At 46.2% G+C, this 22,725-nt stretch overlaps 1 protein-coding gene across 2 annotated transcripts in view; it reads left to right on the forward strand.

Moving 5' to 3' along the window:
- RPAP1 (RNA polymerase II associated protein 1) overlaps window positions 1-22,725 on the forward strand; it is a 210,377-nt gene that overhangs the window by 40,256 nt on the left and 147,396 nt on the right. For both annotated transcript variants that reach the window (XM_063947921.1, XM_063947922.1), the window contains exon 4: window positions 6,332-6,424. In XM_063947921.1, the coding sequence (XP_063803991.1) occupies window positions 6,332-6,424 (93 nt within the window). The remainder of the gene's footprint in view (window positions 1-6,331; window positions 6,425-22,725) is intronic.

Genomic DNA, 22,725 nt, shown 5'->3' on the forward strand with positions numbered 1-22,725 from the left:
CTGTCGTCCGTGTCCCTGCCTCTGGACGCCATCACGGGCCTGGGAGCGCTCCTGAGACAGCAGGCGTGTAGCACGCCGCGTTCCCGCTAGGCCGCGGCATGGGCGCCGCCATGACAGTTCACAACAACCAGCATACAGCGGCCAATCCGGTGCTTGGCCGCACCCACTTTCCCTCACTCATCCAATGCCTGTGCACCAAGGGGTACATAAGAGACTGCAGGATCAGTCTGCAGGCATCCTGGACTTTGTGTCACTCCTGCGACCCATGTGAAAGGATCTGTACCTGTTCCTTCCGTGTTCCTGGCTCTCTACTGAAAGACTTGTACTCCTGGTTACTCTGCACAGCTCCGTGGAACTTCAAGGCCCAGCAATACCTGCAACTTCAAACAGGCTTCACACTCATCACCACCTTGTGTGCTTCAGCCTTGCAGTTGAGACTGACTCCAGGTGTGCTCCATTCCTCCACCTGTGATACAGCTTGCTGCTGTCAGTGCTTCACCACCTGCACTGTGGATAGTCAGACTCCTGCCTCTGCTACCAGGTTTGCCATTCAACATCTCACTGCCAAGTTTCATGTTTAAAACCTGCACTGGTTTCCAAACCAGAATCATCTCTACAAACACCTGTTCTTCTGTTTAACATATTACCGGTTATTATTTCTCCAGTCATCTGTCATCCTGTTGCCATAGACTTTCAGCTATTACGCTGTGTGATTGACATTTCCATTTGTTATTATTATTTCTGCTGCCATTCTGTTTATATCATCTGCTAATAAATATCATTGCGCTCATGCGCAGGAACGTTATCCAGCCTCCTCGTTTTCTCCCAGCTACCTCCACTGACCCACTAGCGTCCTTTCCGGGGACACAGCCAAAACACAATCTGACAGATCTTCTGAATAGAGATATGGTCTTCCTAGAGTCCAGCGTCCCTCAAAAGAAAGAATGGGACAGCAATGTCGCGTGATCTGTTTTCCTATATACTTCTTCAATATATTTTCCTAAGGGATGATGGAATATGCGTACTATACTAAAGTCTTAGCGTGCGGTTCTCCTCATATAAAGGTATCTTTGTTTCTTGAATCCTCCTGCTGAGATAGATGATCACAACCCGTGTTCCTTGTTTCACAAGATCTCGAAGAAGGGGAATGGAATTGGAGAAACAGCCAATCAGATAAACCTATGTCATAGGGGTCTGTTCCCTTTCCTATAATCCCTTTCGGGGTGACTATAAGGAACGTACCGTACTTACATCAGTAAGCAGCAGTAGAAATGCATAACGGTTTCTTTAATATGTCACCCAATATGGTGCTGACCCAAATTCTAGGGATATGTGGACACTGTAGGAATGTGGGTGTACCCTACTTACAGTGCTCCGTTTTTAAAAACGTCCGTAGCAGTTTCTTTTCAGACGTCTGAAGTCCTCAATTCAAACGTATAACTCCTCCCAATCTCACAGGTATCCAGCATACATATGGAGGAGATAATTGTCAGGTGTATGGATTGTAGTTTTAAAACAGGAATTTTATTTATACAGACACATCCATAATATATTAAAACAAATGGGCTGCACCATTAAAGTCCTTAGTCACCTTCCAGTACTCTTGCTGCATACCAAAATCCAGCAAAAGGGTCTCTGTTCGGATGCCAAATGTGGGAAGCGAGCAGGCCGGAAATGTATTTCCCTCGGTAACCACCTAAGTCCTTTGCCCACCTGCTCACCCCCATATTCAAAGAACAATCAAATAGAAGTGAAACCCAAAAGACAACCCTGTGTTTGGAAGAACAGAACTGTCAACTCTCGCTTTGTGACCCCCATACCCAGAGCTCCTGCACTTAACATAAACAAAACTGAAGGCCCTCTGGTATGCCCAATCAGGTCAGTCCTTTGTAATGCCAGATCTATAAGAAACAAGACTGCAACAATTGTTGACCTTATTGAATCTGCAGATCTAGCCTGTATTACAGAGACCTGGCTAGATGAAAATGCAGCACCTATATTGGAGGCTGCGATCCCAACAAACTACTCTGTCATCCACAACCCAAGACTGGACCTCAGGGGTGGCGGGGTGGCCATCTGCTTCAAAAAATATAAATTGCAGCCATAACATCCCTATTATAATAACGGACTAGGGAACAGGGATCTTCACAGGCACCCAGTATAGCAGAGATCCAGATTTGTTGCAAGAGCCTGGGGAGTCATACCCATCCTTGGACGATACCTGGTCAACTCCATGGGCAGAGATCTTATTTCAGGGGTTGCAACTGAGAACCAAAGGGAGTGGTGGTCTGACCAGATGACTGGGTTTATTTTTAGGTCAGTGACTTCTAATCCAATCTGAAAGACAAGATCAAGAGTGTGACCACTTTTATGTGTGGCAGAAGGAATGACCTGTGTGAAGCCCAGACCATTCATTGTGAACAGGAGGTCTTGGCCAAGGCGTGAGAGCTCATCATCCACCCATGCATTGAAATCCCAGAGGATGAGCCGTCTTTGATGTTCCAGAACCAGGCCAGCAACAGTGTCTGCAATTTCTTGTAGAAATATCTTTCCATCTCCAGGGGGCCGGTAAATGAGAAGTACTCTGAAACCTAATCCTGTCGAACTCCGGGCAGCAATGCATTCGAATGAGCGAGTAATTTCAATAGGGTGGACCCTAAGTTTAAGTTCTTATTGCCATTATGCGTATAAGACCTCGTAAACCACAACGTCGAGCTCCATGGTTCAACAACAGTGTTAGTGAGCTCAAGAAAAGGGGGCGTAGACTGGAAAGACGATGGAGGAAGACTAACCTAGTGGATGACAAAATAAAACTAATAAAGCATAACGAAGAATATCAATCGACAATCACTCGTAAGAAATCACAGTTCTTGTCTAATGAGATCACGGCAGCAGACAATAGGCCAGCTCAACTTTTCCGCACATGGAGATGCTTTGCAAGCCAGCATGCCTGCAGACTGATGAAACCCTCTCCCAGGCAAGATGCAACGAGTTTGCAAACTTCTTTGCAGATAAAATATCCACCATCCGGGCTGGAATCTCCACAGTGCCATCAAAGGAGTGCCAAACTGCAAAGCCTGCCAATATAAGCCACCTGCCTTCATGGACCAGCTTTGACCCAGTGGATGTAAAGGACACTGCTGAAATTGCTCGGATTTTGCGTCCCACCACCTGTGATCTGGACCCGGCCTCAACCAAGCTTCTAATAGGTTGTATGGATATAATTGGTCCTGTCTTTGCAAAAATTGTTCAATGCTCTTTGCAGACAGGCATTTTTCCTGGACCCCTAAAGGTAGCAATTGTTAGACCGCTTTTTAAAAAACCTAATTTAGATCCCGACTGCATGACCAACTACAGACCGGTATCAAACCTTCCTTTCCTAGGAAAGGTTATTGAGAAAGTGGTTGCAAATCAACTGGAAACCCGCCTGACAACCCATGATATTTATGATCCATTCCAATCAGGATTCAGGAGAAGACATAGCACTGAAACAGCCCTGGTGTGTGTGTTAAATGATCTTCTGATGGCAAGAGACAGAGGTGACTGTTCAGTATTAATCCTTCTGGATCACTCTGCAGCATTTGTTACCATGGACCATGGGCTTCCGATTGAGCGATTGATAAATTTCTGTGGTCTGGATGGTTCAAATAATTTCTCACAGGCAGGTCACAGAGAGTATCATCTGGAGTATATTCATCTCCATCAGTGCCATTGCCATGTGGTGTCCCACAAGGTTCTGTACTATCCCCCATGCTTTTTGCAGTATACATGCTCCCGTTGGGTGAAATAATCAGGCGCAGATGATACACAACTGTACTTGTCCTTTGCTCCGGGCACTGGTAACACAATAGCAACCCTAAATGGCTGTCTAGCTGAGCTCCAGGAGTGGATGAGCGCCAATTGGCTGCGACTGAACCCGGATAAAACAGAGGTCCTTATGATACGAACGCAACATTAAAGGACAAGACTGCAGCATAGCCAACCAACTGGACTTACACTCGTGGATTCAGAATTACAGACCACTGATCGTGTGCGGAATCTTGGCGTTGTCCTGGATGGTGGCTTGACACTTAAACATCAGATATCACAGCCACAATCAAATCCTCATTCTTTCACCTGAAGAACGTAGCCAGAATCAAGCATTTAATTCCCTCAGATGATCTGCCAAAAGTCATACTAAACAAAGAGATATAAGCAGAATTAGTGACGGAACAGTGAACAACATGTTACAGTTGGCTTATTACAAAGTTGAAACTCTTATTGCTGGCCGCTGGGCTTACGTAAGTTTGGTCTCTCTTTGCGATCATCTTCAACTACTTGGAGTACATTTTGATAGTGCTCTTCCTACTTAGCCGATGATAAGAAGTCTGAACTAAGCTTGACACCACGTTCAGCACAATCATTGACAACATTCAATGCTTGAATATTGGTTTGTGAATTCTGATAAGCATCAGATTTTTTCCATTCACCAATGTCTTTCGTAAGAAAATCACTGTTTAGCTGAAGAATGTTAAACATAAACCAAGAATCTATTTCTGATGTGACAAACCTGAAAAAGAAATAATGATTTGATTAATGTTTTGTGATTTGGATGGGAACAGCCATGATAGGCCCATGAGGCTACATGCTGTTCCCTTTCTTTGTTATGTTCTTAAATCAATGTAAGACACGCATTCATGGCACACATACAAAAGTTGGCTTAGTTTTGCTAAAGGTAGTTGTTTTGTATAATACAATACATGTGCTTTAGTACCAAGATACATACAATTTTTGGGTGTGGAGGTGGACCACCTAAGTCAAATCGTACATCAAAAAAAATTTGCACAGTTTCTATGCTAAAAAGGAACATTTTAAGAATAGGGACAGCAAGCATTCCGAATATCGGGGCGTTTGATGCACCCTATCATACATCCATTTGTATCATCTCGATTAGACTACTGTAATGCCCTCTACCTTGGTCTCCCAGCAAAAGAATTGCAACGCTTACAGCTGGTGCAAAACACAGCTGCCAGGCTATTAACCAACCAGCCCCGTTCTAGCCACATAACACCCATTCTCTACTCCCTTCACTGGCTGCCTGTAAGATGGCGAATCATCTTCAAGATTGGCTTACTGAGTTTCAAAGCATTACATGACCAGGGCCCAAGGTACCTGAAGCAGCTTCTGACCCCATACTGCCCCACTCGATTACTGCGATCTGTAGATGAAGGATTTTTAGCAGTACCTAGAATCTCCCGTAATTCATCTGGGGGTCGAGCTTTTAGTCATGCGGCGCCGACTCTATGGAACTCACTTCCCCGCACAGTGCGAGAGGCCCCAACTATAGAATCCTTCAAATGTAGACTCAAGACTTTCCTGTTTACTCAAGCATTTCCATAATGTCCCTTTTAGTATCTTCATGCGTCTGTATTTTATGAAAATGTACTTCATTATCTTCTGTACTATATTATGCTATGTATCTGTTGAGCGCCTTGAGTCCTATTGGAGAAAGAGCGCTATATAAATAAAATTATTATTATTATTATTATAAATGTGCCAAGGATCACATACACCAGGTAAAAGTTCCACAGTGCAGGTTTAGCTTGCACAGCTTTTCCACAGATGGACAATTCACAACTGAACATTAGCAGTTATCAGCAAGTCACAGGTTACAAAATAGTTCACAGCAGTTCTAAGCACATAGAATGTAAATTCTCTGGAGACCATTGATCCAGGACCCCTAGCAGTGGCCACCACCCTGACCTATCACCTGGACAACTAGTTCACTGTCTAGAGCACAGGTTCTCAAACTCTGTCCTCAGGACCCCACACAGTGCATGTTTTGCAGGTCTCCTCACAGAATGTCAAGTGAAATAATTAGCTCCACCTGTGGACCTTTAAAAATGTGTCAGTGAGTAATTAATACACCTGTGCACCTGCTGGGTTACCTGCAAAACATGCACTGTGTGGGGTCCTGAGGACCGAGTTTGAGAAACCCTGGTCTAGAGCACGGTCTCTTGTATCTTAAACCATTTTAACAGCAAGCTGACAGGTGTTTGTAATCATGCTTGCTGTTGCTCGGATTTGATGAAATGGAATACTTAGACTGGATTCCACACCATGCTGTTCTACAACCATGTCCGGTAAGTTTATGCTGTCCCTGTGACACTGTGTGTGTGTGTGTGTATAATGTATATAATATTATAATCTGTGTATAGAGATGTTCTAGCACAAAATATTGATTTTGCATTGCCATGCAATTTTTTCTTTTTTTTCTTCTGTTTTTGTAGTTTGTAGTATGCCATTTTTTTTCTTATATTGTAACCCTTTATTCTTCTACCAATGATTGCAGGAGCATGACACAAGTACTGCTACCATCACAGCCCCTGTTCCTACTACAGAGCCGTTTCCCCGAGTTTTCCACAGATCTGAGATACCCAGCATGGTAAGTGTTTTTGTGCTGTATTTTTCTGGCTAATTTATACACTGAGAGAGAGAGAGGAGGGGGATGGGAGGGAGAGACAGAGAAAGGAAGGGTGTGTGTATGTGTGTGTGTGTGTGTGTGGGGGGGCGTAAAGATGAGAGAGAGAGACCGATGGAGGGGCAAAGATGAGACCGAGGGGACAGAGATGACAGAGAGAGACCAATGGGAAATCGGTGGCAGAGGTGAAAGAGAGACAGATGGAGGGCAGAGATGAGATAGCGGGGGATGGGGGCCACAGATGAAAGAGAGAAAGATAGATGGAGGGACAGAGATGAGACAGAGACACATGGGGAGGGGGCAGATATGGGAAGACAGAGGAAAGAACATCCCTTAAATACTGGGCACGAATGCGGTGAATGATGGGCCCACACTACTACTTGTTTATGCTGTACTTTATTCATCTGCTGTCATTATTTTGTTGACACAACTTGAGTGGACCAGTGCCTTGCGCTAACTTGTTTTTTAGTGACTGATCAAAAGGACTTCAGAGCCGCAGAGAGGGTATTCAAGGTCAGGTGTGCCATACATACATATAGATGGGTACACACATTACACATAGTCAGGGAAGTGGCTAAATTGATTGTTTAAAGTAATCCACATATCCAGTGACATATGCAGAGGGGGTTCCTGAACCCCCCCACCCACCCTTCCCCATGGGCCAATTTAAAATAAACAAATACATTTGAGACGGAGATTGCTCTGTCTCTACAGGGACTGCTGCAGCCACGTTCATAGCTGTCAGCAGCTCCTCACACAGAGGATTAGATTTATTAAAATGCTCTTATTGTTTTTTATAAGCAGGGTCCCGATTCACCGCATTATCGTGGTGAAGCGGGAGCTCTTTCTGGTTAATTTACTAACCCTGTGTTATTCGTTATGGGAGCGTGTTATCTCACTCTTCTGGTGATACGTGTCCTCCCATAACGGGCATCGCCTTCAGCTGCAGTGACTTCTTCCGCTCCTGTGTCGTCCAGTAACTCCCAGTCTGCAGTTCGGGAGTTAGGCTGGCGCATGCGCGGATTGTTGTGGACGCCGGAGCTTGTGTAGTGTGCCGTGAAATCACGTCAGCGTGAGCCCACTGTAAACATATCAATAAAGTTATTTGAGATGACAAAAAAAGAAAAAAGAGGAACTACTTTGACAGCCGAGTGCCGGGTCCGGCCGGCAAAGAGACAGAAGGAAGGAAACACTAACGTTCGGGCACAACGAACGTTCATACTGTAAGTAAGGTAGCTCATTGGTGCTCTATAGAGGCGTCAAAAAGGCTGCAGCAGGATACCGCCTCAGCTTACAATAGCGCATCGACGGCATCATACATCAGGGGAAGCGCTATCTGTGGCACATAACGTGTGCAGATAGTGCATTACCCCATAAAGAAGGATAATAAATCTACCCCAGAGAGCTCTGCTCAACAGAGCTGTCTGTACTTTGAATTGCACAGGATGGTGATGGCTGAGGGTAGCTGCCAGCACTCGGTAGTCACGGGAAAGGAGGTTCCTTGGCTGCACTACTCTCTGGACTTTCTGTGTACACTGCTAGGCTGACTTCTATACTCTGCTGTGCCTCCACTCCAAGCGCTGCCTCCTTTTTTTCCCTGCTAGTTAGGACTTCAAGGGACAGGCTCTTGGTACAGTGATTGCTGCACAGATGAAGAGAACCTTGCACCAACATCAGGTTACCTGCCCCTCCTGTTCTCAGGTGGGTCTCCCCGATCTGTTGGTGTCCACCCCATTTATAGTCTCAGTGTCTCCAGTGGTCTTTAGGCTCTCCTGCCTCAGTATCGCGCCCCATCTCCTGCTCATGGGGCTTCAAGAATGCTCTAGCAAGCTGGATGCTGCTTCAGTCTAATGCAAAGTAATACTGTACAGTTCTGCTCTCCTCTTTTTAATCAGAGTGCAGTACAGACCCTGTAGACTAATGATTGTATATAATATATTGTGATTATATGGGGTAGTTAGCTATGTGGAGGGGCGTATTGGTGCAGTGTCTAGGTGTTAAATTGAGATCCAAAGACAGATTTTCCAGTGAATAAATGAAATAATAAAGTTTTACTGGCAGCATTCAACACAAATGAACAGAAAATAACAAACAGCCTAGCCCCCATTCAGGGCCCTGACTCACTTATTCACCCCTGACTAACCTTGAACAGCTAGGGGTATATGCAATTGCGGTCGAATTCCCGAAATTGTCGAATTTCGGGACTTTTTCGCCAAAAAAAAAAAAATCGACAATGCAAATCAGTACTTTCCGTCAAAAAAACGGACTTTCAAAATTCGACTTTTTGAAATTCGACTTTTGTCAAATTCGACTTTTCTGCAATGATACAAGTGCTGCAATTCGACCTATTCAATTGAAGTTTGGAAATTCGACAACAGTGCTTTTAGACAGTAAATTCGTCATTTTCAATCCGCCACACTTTGGTGGGTGAAACTAATAAAAAAAATTTAAAGCATGTTTTTTTTGTGGTTTTTTTTCTTGGTAATAGCATATCTATTTATATTAGAAGGGTTTAGGTACTTGGTTTGTCTTTTTTGGAGGCACAAGTATTATTTATATATTTATAAAAATAATATATATATATATATTTTTTTAGATGGAATGGTAAAATCCCAGAAAAAAATGGCGTGGGGTCCCCCCTCCAAAGCATAACCAGCCTCGGGCTCTTCGAGCCGGTCCTGGTTCTAAAAATCCGGGGGAAAAATGGACAGGGGATCCCCCGTATTTTTAAAACCAGCACCGGGCTCTGCGCCTGGTGCTGGTGCAAAAAATACGGGGGACAAAGAGAGTAGGAGTCCCCCGTATTTTATACACCAGCATCGGGCTCCACTAGCTGGACAGATAATGCCACAGCCGGGGGTCACTTTTATACAGTGCCCTGCGGCCGTGGCATTAAACATCCAACTAGTCACCCCTGGCCGGGGTACCCTGGGGGAGTGGGGACCCCTTCAATCAAGGGGTCCCCCCCCCCAGCCACCCAAGGGCCAGGGGTGAAGCCCGAGGCTGTCCCCCCCCATCCAAGGGCTGCGGATGGGAGGCTGATAGCCTTGAGGAAAATTACATGAATATTGTTTTTCCCAGTAGTACTACAAGTCCCAGCAAGCCTCCCCCGCAAGCTGGTACTTGGAGAACCACAAGTACCAGCATGCGGGAGAAAAACGGGCCCGCTGGTACCTGTAGTACTACTGGGGAAAAAATACCCAAATAAAAACAGGAGACACACACCTTGATAGTAAAACTTTATTGCACACCTGCCGACACACACATACTTACCTATGTTGACACGAAGCAGTCGGTCCTCTTCTCCAAGTAGAATCCACGGGTACCTGAAAATAAAAGATAATTATACTCACCTGATCCAGGATCCAGAGATAAATCCTCGTACTTGTCAAAACAACAAAACGAACACCCGACCAGCGGACTGAAAGGGGTCCCATGTTGACACATGAGACCCCTTTCCACGAATGCAGACACCCCCGTGACAGCTGTCACTGAAGTGTCTCTTCAGCCAATCAGCGAGTGCAACGTCCTTGCACTCTGCTGATTGGCTGTGTGCGTCTGAGCTCAGACAGCGCATCGCAAAGCCTCTCCATTATATTCAATGGTGGGAACTTTGCGGTTAGTGGTGGGGTCACCCGCGGTCAGCGGCTGACCGCGGGTAACCCCGCCGCTGACGGCAAACTTTCCACCATTGAAAGTAATGGAGGAAGCTGTGCGATGCGCTGTCTGAGCTCAGACGCGCACAGCCAATCAGGTGAGCGCTACGACGTGGCACTTCCTGATTGGCTGAAGGGACCTCGGGGACAGGAGTCACGTGGTGTCCCGGCATTCGGGGCAAGGGGTCTCATGTGTCAACATGGGACCCCTTTCAGTCCGGTGGTCGGGTGTTCGTTTTGTTGTTTTGACAAGTACGAGTATTTATCTCTGGACGTGGATTTATCTCTGGACACTGGCAGGTGAGTATAATTTTTTTCACAGGTACCCTCGGATCGTCGGAGACTGTGGCAGTCGGCGTGTCAACATAGGTAAGTATGTGTGTGTCGGCAGTGTGTAATAAAGTTGTACTTGTCACGGTGTGTGTCTCCTGTTTTTATTTGGGTATTTTTTTTCCAGTAGTACTACAGGTACCAGCGGGCCCGTTTTTCTCCCGCATGCTGGTACTTGTGGTTCTCCAAGTACCAGCTTGCGGGGGAGGCTTGCTGGGACTTGTAGTACTACTGGGAAAAACAATATTCATGTCATTTTCCTCAAGGCTATCAGCCTCCCATCCGCAGCCATTGGATGGGGGGACAGCCTCGGGCTTCACCCCTGGCCCTTGGGTGGCTGGGGGGGGGACCCCTTGATTGAAGGGGTCCCCACTCCCCCAGGGTACCCCGGCCAGGGATGACTAGTTGGATATTTAATGCCACGGCCGCAGGGCACTGTATAAAAGTGACCCCCGGCTGTGGCATTATCTGTCCAGCTAGTGGAGCCCGATGCTGGTGTATAAAATACGGGGGACCCCTACTCTTTTTGTCCCCCGTATTTTTTGCACCAGGCGCAGAGCCCGGTGCTGGTTTTAAAAATACGGGGGATCCCCTGTCCAATTTTCCCCCGGATTTTTAGAACCAGGACCAGCTCGAAGAGCCCGAGGCTGGTTATGCTTTGGAGGGGGGACCCCACGCCATTTTTTTTCGTGTTTTTCCCATTTTTTTCCCGTTTTTTTTAAATCGCGGCAAAATCCGTCAAATCGGCCGTTTTTCGCCCGCGGGACTGTCGAATCCGTTTTCCATTGAATATGGTGAATTTCGGCAACCACTTGCCGAAATTGGACGGTCGAATTGTGTCGAATTTAAAAACGGCGATAATTTGCCGCGATTCGCCGCTAATTGCATATACCCCCTAGTCTGCAAACAAAGTGCCTGATTCAAAGATAGACGGAAACTCAAATCGGAATACAAGCAGCATCTAATTTCTGTCTGATCTCTAAGAGGGGCATGCAGGAGACCTCTCAGTAGAAGAGACACCTCCTACATGAAGCTTCTATGTTCGCGATGTTCCCAGCAGAATAAGTATTGAACACATCAACATTTTTCTCAGTAATTATTTTTGTAATGGGGCTATGGTAATTAAATTTTCACCAAATGTGTGATGACATGATGTTCTTTCCACTTACAGATTATGGCCCCAACAGTGCTCACTGGGACATTCAGAGGTTTAGAACTCCTTCTGTAACCAATGCCATCAGTATGTTTTGCAATATTAAGGTCGCGAAGGTCTTGATAGAGCTCTTTGCTTTTACCCATCATGAGATGTTTCTTGTGTGACTCCTTGGTAATGAGACACCTTTTTATAGGCCATCGGTTGGGACTGAGCCAGTTTATATTAATTTGCACTGACAAGGGGCAGGATTGGCTTTCCATGCCTATTTGAACGTCCCTTTCTTCATGTGTTCACTTTTCCCCGTGTCATTTCACATTATTACACATAACTTAATTCATGGACATATATGATTTGATTTCCTTGCATGTGTGGATTGCATGGTTTGTTGCTGACATCTGGTGAAAATGTCATTACAATGGCCCCATTACACATTTATTTACTGAGAAAAAGGTTGATGTATTAAGAACCTATTTTATCCACTACATACATTTTATATGTATATATATATATATATATATATTACATAGGCAAAAAAAACCTTATGGTTTCACATGTACCATTGAGATTTTTATACGATCTGACGTTTCATATTTTCGTGTGTATATATATTTTATTTATTAACAGTTTTTTATATGGTGCAGCAAATTCCGCTTTACAACTGGACACAACGAGAAGACAAAACTGGGTAATAACAAATAGTCATGGCGGTAGGAAGGCCCTTCTCGCAAGCTTACATTCTATGGGGAAATAGTCATTGATACACAAGGATAGGAGCTATCTATTTCGTGCAGTAGTTGTCCACCAGATTGCAAAGGTGGGCTGCATGATATCACATCACAGCAATGATGAACCAGGGTCAGGAGGAAGGGAGAGAAGAAACAAAAAAGAAAAAGTGCGTGTGTGTTTGTATGTATGTATATATATATATATATATATATGTATGTGTGTGTGTGTAAACAGAAAATTCAGGACTCATCATAGCAAGCTCACTTATCCTCACCACATCAATAAATAAATGATGGGGGCATAGTTAGTGAATTGGCCAATGTACAGAAGCCTGCAAACCGATCGCCAAGGTACCCTACCTTCTTGCAGGCCTACACTATCACGCAGTGCTGTGGTTTTATATCTGTGTATGTATGTGTATGTATATATATATATATATATATATTTATATATACACAAACACACACACACACACACACACACACACACACACACACACACACACTATATTGACAAAAGTTTTTGGCCACACCTGGTAATTATTGAGTTCAGGTGTATAAAATCAAGCACCTAGCCATAAAGTCTCCATTTGCGAACATTTGTGATGCAAAAAGAGGATTTTAATCACCTACTGGTAAATCCTTTTCTCGTAGTCCATAAGGGATACTGGGGACACTTATTACGATGCGGTATAGATGTGGTCCAAAGGAGCCAGCGCACTTTAAATTTCTTCAACAGGGTGTGCTGGCTCCTCCCCTCTATGCCCTCCCTCACAGCTCAGTCTAGGAAAACTGTGTCCGAAGGAGATGGACATACTTGTGATGAGGAAACATGACAATACATGAGTGGTGAGATTAACAAGCAAAACAACAAAACTATCAGCTGCTAGTGAAAACAGAAACAGCAACAGCTGACAAGAACAACTTCACACAAGAACAATAACTTGCAGGAAAAAGTTGAAGCACAGAGGCGGGCACCCAGTATCCCTTATGGACTACAAGAAAATTCTTTACCGGTAGGTAATTAAAATCCTCTTTTCTCTAACGTCCATAAGGGATACTGGGGACACTTATTACAATGGGGACGTCCCAAATCTGTAGAACTTGACAAAGGTGTTTGTCCCTGACTAGGTAGTGGCCCGACACAGTTGCAAGGCCGAGACACCCCATGCAGCCGCCCAGGAAGCACCCACAGACCTGCTAGAGTGGGCCTTGTCAGACCTAGGAACAGGTAAGGCCGCCGAAGCATAGGCCTGTTGAATAGTAAGCCTAATCCAACAGGCAATGGTTTGCTTGGAAGCAGGAAAACTTTTCTTGTGAGCATCATAGAGGACAAATAAGGAATCTGATTTCTGGACAGCAGAGGTCCTCTTGACTTAAATCCTCAGGGCTCGCACCACATCCAAAGACTCAGGGAGAGAGGAAGTGGCTGAAGATGCCGGAACCACAATAGGCTGATTCAGGTGGAACGCAGAAACCACCTTTGACAGGAACTGCTGACGAGTCCTGAGCTCAGCTCTGTCCGCATGAAAGACTAGGTAGGGACTCCTACAGGACAAAGCACCCAGTTTCGAAACAAGCCTAGCGGAAGCGAAGGCCAAGAGCATAACAATCTTCCACGTAAGGTATTTGTCCTCAACCGACACCAGAGGCTCAAACCAAGAGAACCAAGTTGAGATACCAAGGAGCCGTGGGCGGCACAAAGGGAGGCTGTATGCGAAGGGCACCCTGCAGAAACGTCTGTACTTCAGGCAAAGCAGCCAATTTCTTCTGGAAGAAGATGGACTAGGCTGAGATCTGGACCTTTATGGAGCCCAACCTGAGGCCTATATCCTCACCAGCCTGTAGGAAGCGCAAAAAGCGCCCCAGGTTGAAGAACTCAGCGGGATACCTTCGACTCTCACACTAGGAGACGTATTGTTTCCAGATATGGTGGTAATGCTTCGACGTGACAGCCTTCCTGGCTTGTAACCATGGTGGTAATGACCTTATCCGGAATATCCTTCTTAGCGAGAATGTTCCGCTCAACCGCCATGCCGTCAAACAAAGCCACCGCAAGTCCGGGTAGACGAACGGCCCTTGCTGAAGAAGATCCTCCCATAGTAAAGGGCCCAGGGGTCTTTTATGGCCATGGCCAGAAGATCGGCATACCAAACCCTTTGAGGCCAGTCAGGGGCAATGAGAATTGCCTGTACTCCCTCTCTTCTGATTCTCTTTAGAATCCTGGGGAGCAACGGAATCGGAGGAAACTAGGTACACCAGCCGGTAAGCCCACGGTGTCGTCAGCACATCCACTGCCGCTGCCAGAGGGTCCCTCATCTTGGAACAATAACACGGAAGCTTTTTGTTGAGTTGAGAGGCCATCAGATCGATCTGTGGACGTCCCCACAGATCTGTTACCATTCGAAACACCTGCGGATGGAGACACCACTCTCCTGGGTGGAGGTCGTGACGACTGAGGAAGTCCGCCTCCCAGTTGTCCACTCCTGGAATGAAAATGGCCGACTCCGCCGCGTTTGCATTCCTTTCTAACCAGAGAAGTATCTTGGATACCTCCCGCATGCAGGCCCTGCTATTCGTTCCCCCTTGTCGTTTGACGTGTGCCAAAGCTGTGGCATTGTCTATCTGAACCTGAATGGCTTGACCGTGGAGCAGATGAGCCCCCTGCAGCAGAGCATTGTATATCGCTACAGTATGTTTATCGGAAGGCAGGCATCTAGGCTTGACCACCTGCCCTGGAACTGTGCCACTTGGGTAACAGCACCCCAGCCCCGAAGGCTGGCGTCCATGATCACGAGAATCCAATCCTGGATCCCAAAGCTCCGCCCCGCCATTAGGTTGGAGGGCTGCAACCACCACAGAAGAGAAATCCTGGCCTGTGGTGACGTATGACCTGGTGCATCTGCAGATGCGAACCCAACCCCTACTTCAGGAGATCCAGTTGGAAGGTCCTTGTATGGAATCTGCCAAATTGAATGGCCTCTAAGGAGTCCACCATCTTTCCCAACAGATGGGTGCAAAGATGTACCGAGACCCTGCGTGGCTGAAGAACCGACTCAACCAACTCCTGAAGCGCCTTTGCCTTGTCTGCAGGAAGGAAGACCTTTTGAGCCACCATGTCCAGAATCATCCCGCAGAACTGGAGGCGTTGGGTTGGCTCCAGGTGGGATTTCTGAAAGTTCAGAATCCAACCATGGTGCGACAACAGGGATGTTGTGCGGCAGATGCTGTCCAGCAGTAGTTCTTTTGACCTTGCTTTTATAAGCAGATCGTCCAGGTAGGGGTCAATGTTCACCTGAATCCTGAGTTGTAACATCAATTCCGCCATTACCTTTGTAAAAACCCTTGGCGCTGTGGATAGGCCGAAGGGCAGCGCCTGAAATGGATAGTGTTCCTCCATCAGAGCAAACCTGAGGCAGGCCTGATGAGGCGGCCATATTGGGACATGGAAGTAGGCGTCCTTTATGTCCAAAGAGACCAAGAATTCCCCCTCCTTCAGACCTGAAATCACTGCTCTCAGAGACTCCAGTTTGAACCGGAAAACCCGCAGATATGGGTTTAACGATTTGAGGTTCAAAATGGGCCTCACTGAACTGTCCGGTTTTGGTACCACAAAAAGGCTGAAATAGTATCCTTCGTCCTGTTGCTGAAGTGGCACAGGAACAATGACCTGGGTCTGGACTAATTTTTGAATGGCCTCCCGTAGGGTGAGGCACATGGTTTCTGAAGCCGGTATACCTGATTTGAAAAACCTGTGAGGTGGAGAACTGTCGAACTCCAGTTTGTAGCCCTGGGATATCAGGTCTTTCACCCAAGCGTCCCGGCAGGAGCTGTTCCAAATGGAGCTGAAGAATCTCAGACGAGCTTCCACACTGAGATCCCCATGGAGCAAAGGGACACTTTCATGCTGAGGGTTTTGAGGAGCCAGAGCTGACGCCCTGGTCCTGAGATCCTGTGGTAGCAGGCTTACGTGATTTACCTCTGGAGCCTCGTGCTGCATTTGAGGAACCTCTGGCTTTACCCTTAAAGCGCGCTGTCTGAAAGGACTGCAGAGAAGGTCCAGTGTAAGAACGTCTAGCTGGCGGAGCAGCAGAGGGGAGGTACATGGACTTTCCAACGGTCGCCTTCGAAATCCAATTGTCTAACTCACCTCCAAACAGCCAATCACCAGGCTTCCACACTCTTTTTAGACTCAGCATCTGCCACCCACTGGCATAACCACAATGCTGTGCATGCCGAGACTGCCATGGTAGAGGTGCGGGCATTAATAACACCGATTCCTTTGATGGTATCACAAAGGAAGCTGGCAGAATCCTGAATATGCTGAATCAGCAACACCAAGTCGGCTAGGGACTTATTCCCTGCGAGGCCCTACTGAACGTTACCAGCCCAAGTGTGTATGGCGTTTGTCACCCAACAACCCGCAATAACAGGCCTATGGGATGCCCCCGCTGCAACATAAATAGATTTTAAAGTTACTTCTGGTTTCCTATCTGCAGGTTCCTTTAAAGCTGTGGCCCCTGGAACCGGCAGAACTAACGTTTTAGGCAGGCGGGACACTGAGGCGTCCACCGTCGGGGTAGTTTCCCACACTTTACACCCTTCCTGAGCAAATGGAAAAGCTTCCATCCATTTTTTTGGACACCTGGAATTTCTTATCAGGATTAACCCATGGTTACAAACAGTGGCAGTTGCTCAATCATTCCTGGATATAATTATATATCAGGTGCTAGAAAGGGGGAGGGGGTCACAAACAAATCGCAGACAGAGAGGGAGGGGGGGTCCTTTTCCCCCCCTGATATCACCCCAGCACACTAAAAACTACCTATAACCATATCTGTACCGATCTAGTAATAGAATTTCAGAGAAATTGGTCACATGCGGGGGTATATCGTGTCGATCATGTCATTTTTTGGGGTCCCTAGTTCAGTGCTGGAAATAAACAAATCCATCTTGCTGTATACTGTGGAAATATTTAGGAAGTTCCTAATCTCTGGAGCTGCAGCACATATACAGATGCGTCCTCATATATCTAGCTTCAATACACTATGCAGCGGGAGAAGCATGGCACGAGTGAACAGACAGGTCCCTTGCAACTCTGCTAGCATCTGCTGTCTTTCATTGCCAAAATTGCGCCTTAGTCGAAACGCGATGCAGCTAGGATGCACCAGGAGACTGCTGATTCATTTTATATGCGACACTTGTACTGTATATCAGTGTGTGACTGAGTCTGTGTATGAAGCACAAAGGAACTTGGCATGGAAATAAAATACGTCCACTGCAACATAGCACTTCGCATACAGAGTCAGAAACTCAGTTGCACACAGATATACAAGTGTGCATATCAAATTAATCAGCACAATCTACTGGTATGTCCTAGTTCTCTCTTGTTGTGACTAAGGGCCTTATTCAGCTTTGTTAGCAAACCAAAAAGCATCCTAATGGGCAAAACTATGTTGCACTGCAGGTGGGGCAGATGTAACACGTGTAGAGAAAGTTAAGGGGGGTACACACGGAGAGATCCCTGCTTAAAATCTAAGCAATCTGACTAGATTGCTTAGATTTTAAGCACAGATCTCTCGTGTGTATGCCCCCTAGTGATAGCAATGCGCGGCCCTGCGCATCGCTATCGCCTATGCTAGATTGAGCCTGCATACAGTCTAGCGGGTCACTCACTTCAGCGCTGTGTGAAGTGAGTGCCCCACCCACCCCTCGCTCAGCACGCATTGCGCTGTGTGCTGAGCGGGGGGAGAGAGGTGTGCTGAGCGGTCTGTGATAGATCGCTCAGCACACATCTCTCTAGTGTGTACCCCCCTTTAGATTTGGGTGGGGTGTGTTCAAACTGAAATCTAAATTTCAAAAATAAAGCAGCCAATATTTACCCTGCACAGAAACAATATAACCCACCCAAATGTAACTCTCTCTGCACATGTTACACCTGCCCCACCTGCAGTGCACATGGTTTTGCCCATCAATGTGCTTTTTTGGTTTGCTAACAAACCTGAATAACCCCCTAAGACCCAATTTTAGCAAAAAAATATGCCTGTTGCTAGCAGACTATCACAACAAATTGCTTGCCAAGAGGGGCTGTCTGGCGCAACTGCAGCAACGATGCATCTGTTCTTTGTTTAACACATTATGGTACTAGAGTCACTTTCGAGGAGGAGTCAGTCAGAAACATTGCTTAGTACAAGTAGAATGCTGCTGAAGCTCTTATCTCTCTTGTGCAAATTAGATATGGGTGGTATCATGTGTTACTAAGTAAGGACATTTTACTCATGGTGGCTCTTGTATTTGACTACAGTATTATTAGAGATGAGCGGGTTCGTTTCCCTGAGAACCGAACCCCCCCCGAACATCTTGCTCCGGGGGGGGGGGTCATTCTGACCCGTTCGCACGCTGCAGTTTTCCGCAGCGTAGCGATCGGGTCAGAACTGCGCATGCGCCGGAGCATGGCCTCCCGTCGCTGCGCTATGATCGCCCCTGCCTGATTGACAGGCAGAGGCGGTCGATGGGCGGGAGGGGGCAAAACGGCAGCGTTTGCCCGCCGTTTCGTGGGTGCGGTCCGGCCAACGCAGGCGTGGCCGGACCGTGCCGGGAGTGGGCCGCAGCGGCTGCGTGACGTGACATGCAGCCACTGCGGGCCGAGAAGCGATGAGTAGCTCCCGGCCAGCACGCTAAAGCTGCGCTGGCCGGGAGCTACTCTTGAAGTGCAAAGGCATCGACGCTGTGCGATGCCTTTTCACTTCTGCGGGGGGAGGCACTGACATGCGGGGCGGACTAGCCCTGTGCTGGGCGTTCCCCCACGTGTCTGAGTTCATGATCGTAGCTGTGCTAAATTTAGCACAGCTACGATCAATTCGGAATGACTCCCCGAGCCCGGATCCGAGTCCGGCTCGGAACTTCACGCCAGACTTGGAAACCAGAACGAGTCAAAACGTCATCATCCCGCTGTCGGAATCTCGCAGGTTTTGGATCCCATATAAACAGCCGCACGTCGCTGCCATTTTCACTCCGAACTTGGAGAGTGAGGGAGACAGGCCTCTGTCTCTCTCTGTGGCTGTTGGCGTCGGGTGGGGTTAGTGTGTTCTCTGTAGGGGTGCTGCTCCAGTCACTGTGGTGTACCTGTGCTGTGTTAGGGGTGCTGTCCTGGCTGTCACTGGTGTTTCATGTGCTGCAGCTGTACACGGGTGTTGCTGTCCTGGCTGTCACTGTGTTGTACATGGTGCAGGGGCACTGTCCTCCTATATGCTGGAAAATATAGGGGTGCTGCTGGCCCTGTAGGTTGTAAAAATTCAGGGGTGCAGTTGTTAAAAATTAAAAGCACACTGCTGTATGCTGTAAAATATAGGGGTGTTGCTATTCAAATAACATTACACTGGCTCTGTATGCTATAAAAGTTCAGGGGTGCAGTTGTTAAAAATTAAAAGCACACTGCTGTTTGCTGTAAAATATAGGGGTGTTGCTGTTCAAATAACATTAAATATTGGTGCTGCTGGCCCTGTATGTTGTAAAAATTCAGAGGTGCAGTTGTTAAAAATTAAAAGCACACTGCTCCTGTATGCTGTAAAATATTGGGATGCTGCTGGCCATGTATGCTATAAAAATTCAAGGGTGCAGTGAAATCAATGTACACTGGCCCTGTTTTGTATGCTGTAATAATTCTAGGGTGCATTGAAAATCAATGTACACTAGCCCTGTCTTGTATGCTGTAATTATTGCAGGGTGTAGTGAAATCAATGTACATTGGCCCTGTCTTGTATGCTGTAATTATTCTAGGGTGCAGTGAAAATCAAAGTAAACTGGCCCTGTCTTGTATGCTGTAATTATTCTAGGGTGCAGTGAAAATCAATGTACACTGGCCCTGTCTTGTATGCTATAAAATTACAGGGGTGTTGTGAAAATACAGGGTTGCTGGCACTGTCTGCGGTTGCAATGTCTAGGCCTGACCTTCACAACACTGTATGGGAAGAGGAGGCTCCTACCACCATTTGCACGGGGCGTGCAAGTGCTGGGAGGAGCACCGCCAGTCCAGTTGCTGATATTGAGATTGAGGATGTCACAGTAGAAGTACACCAGGATGAGGAGGATATGGGTGTAGCTGGCGCTGCGGAGGAAGTTGACAATGAGGATTCTGATGGTGATATGGTTTGTTTGAATAAGGCACCAGTGGAGACAGTTGTTGGCCATGGGATGAAAAAGCCCATTGTCATACCTGGGCAAAATGCCAAAAAAAGCCACCTCATCGGTGTGGAATTATTTCTCCACAAATCCGGACAACACTTGTCAAGCCATCTGTTGCCTTTGTCAATCCATAATAAGTAGGGGTAAGGACGTTAACCACCTTGGAACATCCTCCCTTATACGTCACCTGCAACGCATTCATCATAAGTCATTGTCAAGTTCAGAAACTTTGGGTAAGAGCATAAGCAGTCCACTGACAACTAAATAATGTGGTTTTGTTTGTTTGAATATTATTTCTCTGTGAGGATGAGGATATAAACACTGAAGGGAGGGGGGGGGGTTTGAGGATGAGGTCGAGATCTTGCCAATGTAGAGCCAGTTTGTGCAAGGAGAGATTCATTGTTTCTTTTTTGGTGGGGGCCCAAACAAACCAATCATTTCAATCAATCAGACCCTGTCGCTGAAATTATTGGTTTGTTAAAGTGTGCATATCCTGTTTTTTTTTTTTTTTTTTTAAAGTTAGAATTTTTATTGAGGTTGATCAGTAATCATAACATTAACAAGAACAAACTTGTGCAGGGTAAGGATATTGAACAAGAAAACAAACATTTTACATACCAAATCAGAACAATAGAGACATTTCCATGAAATTATAGGCCAACAGGTACTAGTAACATGCATCCTGCATAACTCTAATCGCGTATCTGACCTTTCTCATTTTATTTTACCGATATAGTATAAAATTTATACCAAATCAGAGTGTAATCTTGTGAAGAGTAAAAGTAAGAAAGAAAAAGAAAAGGAAGGAGGAGAAGAAGCTAGAGAATGTATCATAATAAAAGGGGAACATTGGGGAAGTTACAAATAAGGAGACAAGAGAATAGGAACAGTCCACTGTTTTAGTAACAGAGGGGGAGACAACAGAGGTGATAGAGGTATTAGCAAAGTTAGCAGTATTAGCAGTATCAACATAGTCCGGGCATCAATAAAGACCGAGCGAGGTACCAAGGAGACCAGATGTTGTGGAACTGGGCCACAGTGTTATTCCTCAGGCTTGTAATATATTCCATACTGGCGATATAATTCATTTTGGACATCAGTAATGCCTTGGAGGGAGGTTTATGGTCTTTCCAGCATTTAGCGATCAGAGATTTAGCCGCTATGCAAAGTAGCATGGTAAGCTTGTCTTGGGTTTTGGGTAGCAATGGTATGGGAGCATGCAGTAGGGCAGTTTCAGGGGAAAGGTCTAGATTATGTCCGCATGTTTGAGCAATAAGTGCTCCTACCATTTTCCAAAATGGGCGAATAGAGGGGCACGTCCACCATATGTGGAAAAAGGTGCCCTCCTCTCCACAGAGTCTCCAACACAGATTTGATGTCGTAGGGTAAATGGAATGAAGTCTGGAGGGAACTAAGTACCACCTGGTGTATACCTTATAGCATGTTTCCCTGAGTGCCACATTATTATTATTATTATTATTATTATTATTATTAGAATAGAGTTGTATATTATTGAGATATTCCCCTTTTTGTTAATTGAAAGTAAACACATATGTTCAAAGGAGGTGGGTGGTTTCAAAGGTGTAGTTTTAAGCTGAGATTTGAGAAAGCTAAGAATTTGGATGTAATGGTAATGACACGAGGATGGCAAACCAAGGCGTTCCTGAAAATCCCCAAAAGAGGTCGGTGCTGAGTGGCCTTTAATATGAATAAATCTCGTGATACCCTGAGATTGCCATGGGGCTGCTATTTTTAGCTCGCAGCCTGGGGGAAAGGCAGGGTGTCCCCAGATAGGTGTTAAAGGTGAGGGGTATGAGGATAAATTGTAGGTGCTGCGGAGTTTGTCCCATAATCCAAGGGTAAATTTAATCGTGGGGAATGAATAGGCCGAGGCTGGTCTGCAGGACCTGGGGAGCCATAGAAGAGAGTCGAGGGGGACGCCCTGATATATTGAATTCTCAATATCGACCCATTTTCTGTTCCCTTGAGGGGAATGCCAGGACACCATGTGATTAAGGTGACAGGCATTAAAATAAGCTTGAAGGTTAGGATATCCCAATCCGCCTAAGGTAGCACTCTTAGTCAACAGTGTTCGTCTTAATCGAGACTTACGATGAGCCCAGATAAATTTGTTGCACAGTGATTGCAATGAGGTCAGAGTCACTCGGGGCACCATTATCGGAATGGTCTGAAATAGGTAAAGAATGCGGGGAA

The sequence above is a fragment of the Pseudophryne corroboree genome, chromosome 12 (genome assembly GCF_028390025.1).
Source record: "Pseudophryne corroboree isolate aPseCor3 chromosome 12, aPseCor3.hap2, whole genome shotgun sequence".
Taxonomy (NCBI): domain Eukaryota; kingdom Metazoa; phylum Chordata; class Amphibia; order Anura; family Myobatrachidae; genus Pseudophryne; species Pseudophryne corroboree.